A 4,306-nucleotide genomic window follows, 5' to 3' on the forward strand; every position below is an offset into this window, starting at 1 on the left:
AACAACACTGGAGTAAAGAAGGGATAAAGGGGGGCGGGGGGGGGGGGGTGTGTCTCACTTTCATTTTCTTTTTGCAGCTGATTTTGAGCATTTCACATTTGACCAAAAATGATTTTGTGTAAACATATTAACAAATCAAAAATATATGTTCTCCCAACTGTCTTTTACCAAATCTGTATACAGATGGTACAGTTTTTTTGCCTCAGTTACTCTGGGATGGATCAAACATCTTGTTAAAAAATGTTTGTTGTTTCCAGAGGTTTTAGCAACACTGCTGTTGCTGAAGCAATATATCCAACACTGAGCATTACACTACTGCGGCAAATTTAGAAAGACATTAAAACTACAGTTATGCCATAAAAAGTATGTTAGACCACAGACTGTATATAAGCAATGTATGAATGCCACTCGGTGGTGTCAGACTATTGTCGCAAAGTGACATTGTCTGTTTCTAATGATCTCACTCAGAACGGTCAGGACTTTATATGAAATGTACAAAGTTGATTTTTGTAAATTTGCCTTTAAAATGATTAAACAACTCTACTGTCCAATGTTGTTAAATGTTGCTAGAACTGTGATATGTCTTGACTCCTATTGGATGGTCCAGTTGTCTCATGTCTGCAACCTACAATGTTGCTTTATTACCCTTTGCCTCAAAGTATGATCTGTGAGGCAAAAAGAAATTGCTGTGGCACTAGCACACAATGAGGTTCAAATGACACGCATGCACGCACAGACGTACACACACACACACACACACACACAGAGAGAGAGAGAGAAGATAGCAGAGCCGAGTGGAGGTTAGCTGCAATCAGAGTTCCTCTGCATTTACATGGGCCAGATGCCAGGGCCCTCTGTCTGCAGGGGTCCATTCTAAGGTCAATACTACAAGACTGTAAACTAATGATCCAGCAAATTCCCTCAGTCCTGCTGCCCCCCCCCCCCCTTCTTATTCACCTCCTCTGCTTCAATCTATTGTTGCTCTCTGACTCTCCCACTCTCTGATCCCCTGCCATGCTGCAGAAATGAGAAACAACTGAAGCTTCGGCTGTACTGGGTCCGTTCTGTTTCTCTGATACACACCACTGATAGACCAGGCAGCTTGTGAAGAAACAAATAAAACCCCAGATTTCTGTTGCATTTTTTCTTCTGTCTTTTATCCAGTGTTTTCTCGACATCCGTACTGTCCTTGTTCTCATCTGGACTTTGACAGTAACAGACAAGGAAGCAACACCCTTGCCTTACTATTTAAACACGAACAGTGATCTGGAGTAACAAAGAAGGTCGGGATAAACTTACAACACATATTTCATTGGTAGAAAAATCATTTGCTTTAATAGATGCTTCAGCACACACACACCGACACATTTTTGACAAAAACATCACAGAACAAAAACAAGTGTTTCTGTGTGTAACTGTAGATGATGACATGTGGACATTAACTGGAGGTAGTGGTCTTCCTCCTTTAATACAAATGAGCTGTTCTGTCAACGGCCAGTGGTCAGAATCTCTCCACTATGGATTACCAGAACCCGTATAATTTACAACCCAACACACACAATCTTCCACATGCTTCAATGTTCTCTCACTGAGTATGCCTAAGGAATCTTTCCAGCTCTGCCTCCGAGTGTGATAGGGCAGCGATGGAGCCACACTGCTCAGTCCCATCCTTTCCACATCGATTGGGGACAAAGAATGGGGTTCGAGGGACCGGAGCTGAACACTAAATCACACTATTGACAAACACCAATGAACTGGATTCAAAAGGCACAATTCTCTAGTTACATGAGCTGGATGTAAAAGTGATTAATCCTACATTTTATGGACATACTCCTCACATCTATAAACTTAAATGGCTCACACAGGTGCCAACTGGTGAAGAGCTAAAATACAACAAGCTGTTCCTTTGTCACCGTAACTCTGTCACACTCATCCCCTCATCATTAATTATGAAATGATTCTTACCACACGAGTAAAACTTGTTGGACAAGATGTACTTAAAGATCGTCATTCCAAGAAAGTCAGTCATCTAGTTTAACCCTTGTGTGGTGTTCGGGTCTGTGGGACCCGTTTTCACTTTTTAATAAAAGAAAAATGATATAACTATTTAATTTTTCAAACTGAGACTCACTGGCTTTGGCTCATTTTCTGTGAAGAACACATATCAGAATACATATTTAATGACCACACACCATACACCCCCCTACACATTTCTATTACATATAAGATGTCCGGGTCCACTGGACCCGGGGCTAATAGAAGTGTGGAAATTGATGTTCTGTGTACCACACACACACGCGCACATGCACCCACACACGCACACACACACTCACACACACACACACACACACACACACACACAGAGCAGGCCTAGACAGGAGGAGGACAGAGTGTAGGTACACAGAACATACCTATAACATATAAATGTGACCTAACAAAGGTAAAGGGCAAATATTAACCATATACTGTATATTGTTTATACTGCTTGTAATTGGGATAAGGTAAACATCTGTTCAGTATTTTAACATAAAAGTGTTGATTGTGAGGCATCAAAAGCCACAAAATGCAACGGGTCCATCAGACCCACAAACACTGGCTGAGTAACAACAACAACGGTTAGGGCGGTTAATACCTTCCAGTGGACTCACCACCCGCAGAAAGGTTTGGGGGGTTGGTACGGTGCAATGGGATTTGGGTGGCGACTGCTGCCCCCGTGACCCGGTAACGGATAAGCGGATGAAAATGGATGGATGGATGGATGGAGTTATGCCTGATACATCCTTCCAGTAATTGTAATTTCCAATTATATATTTGAAATGGATTTGTTAAAAAAAGTTCTGCTTTATTATTAAGAAATCTGATGCGTTTTGATAATTAATTAAATTCCAACTAACCGTTCACCTTCTACTTTAAACAATGAAACCACATATGAATCTATTGTATTCTGATGTGAATTCAAGCGGAGACAAAAACCAAGTCATGTTGTGTTTTGATACGAGGTGACGATTGTTATTGTTTATGAAAACAAAGCGAAACCCTACATCGATTGTTATGGTCTCCAGATGTGGAGACACAGTGAGGATCCACTGTTTGCCGAGCGGTTTGACCCCGTAGACGCAGACACCTGAAAACACCGGACGGCACAGCCGTGACCTGAAAGCGTGCATGTTTACAACACTGATAAAAAAAACTAAAGAAAATAGACAAACGAAGCCAGTATTAATACGACAAAGATGCTCAAACTGTCACAAATCTAACAGACAGAAAAAGGACAAAAAAAGCCAGGGAATCACAAGAGAAAGCAGCGAGGCTTATAAACTACAAGTAATTCCGCTATACTTCCTGAAAGAACAACAAATCCCCCTCCGACAAAAAAAGTCTATCTTTCCTGAAAATAAACGAAGCAGTCAACTCTCCAAGGCTGTCAGAGAGAGCAGGCTCAGCTCCGTGCCGAGTGTGGAGTCGTGCGCCGTGCGTCCTCCCCTGTGAGCAGTGTGTGACTGCCCACGGTCGCTCATCAACTTCCCTCACAGCCCGCGGTTTCCTCCCCCATAAATAAAACTTACTTTTCTCTGGCCTGGCTGTCGGACGGCACGTTGTTAGTCTTGCCTTTGGCGTACATGCTTGCAGAGAGCTGCGATTGTCACGCACCTGTCAACCCATCACAACCCCCGGGGCACAGCCCCGTCACCATGGTGACACACGCAGCGTCCTCTCCCATTGGATGGCCCGCGTTTCGAGACCGCCCACTCGCCGTGGAAACCGCCATTGAGTGACAAGTTTACGACCACGTCCCTCACGAGAAGCTCCACCCCCGTCTCGCTAGCTCCATCTTTCTAACTCTTCACTCTCTCTCTTTTTCCGTCTATCTCTCTCCCTTAGGTCTGTCTGAAATCACTGTCTGTCCGTCTTGTCTCTCATCCTCACACACACACAGACGTATACAATTACATATCGTCATCACAGTTTTTGAGAAATTAAACAGAAATATCTTCTCTTTCTCTTAATCTGTTTGCTTTAGTGTGAAAATATCGCCAGTAGGTGGCAGTAAAGTAACTAATAGGATGCGGAGATGTTATTTTAATCCCGAAGAACAACAAATGAGCTGGGGAAGTAGATGACAAAGATTGGCAATGTTCAACCCGTTCCGGAGGAAACTGTAAATAAACCTATTACTCTCTCTCTCTCTCTCTCTCTCTCTCTCTCTCTCTCTCTCTCTATATATATATATATATATATATATATATATATATATTATTTCAACCATTATTGAGGTTTTTATGCTATTTAAAATTGTTTTTTTTAA

At 42.4% G+C, this 4,306-nt stretch overlaps 1 protein-coding gene across 1 annotated transcript in view; it reads right to left on the bottom strand.

Moving 5' to 3' along the window:
• The window catches only part of LOC107990217 (single-stranded DNA-binding protein 3-like), a 45,641-nt gene extending 41,702 nt beyond the window's left edge, over positions 1–3,939 (bottom strand). Inside the window, exon 1 of the mRNA XM_025052753.1 lies at positions 3,567–3,939. Within this exon, the coding sequence (XP_024908521.1) occupies positions 3,567–3,622 (56 nt within the window). The 5' untranslated portion in view covers positions 3,623–3,939. The remainder of the gene's footprint in view (positions 1–3,566) is intronic.
• Between the last annotated feature and the right edge of the window lie 367 nt (positions 3,940–4,306).

This window comes from Cynoglossus semilaevis, chromosome W (genome assembly GCF_000523025.1).
Source record: "Cynoglossus semilaevis isolate Cse_v1.0 chromosome W, Cse_v1.0, whole genome shotgun sequence".
Taxonomy (NCBI): domain Eukaryota; kingdom Metazoa; phylum Chordata; class Actinopteri; order Pleuronectiformes; family Cynoglossidae; genus Cynoglossus; species Cynoglossus semilaevis.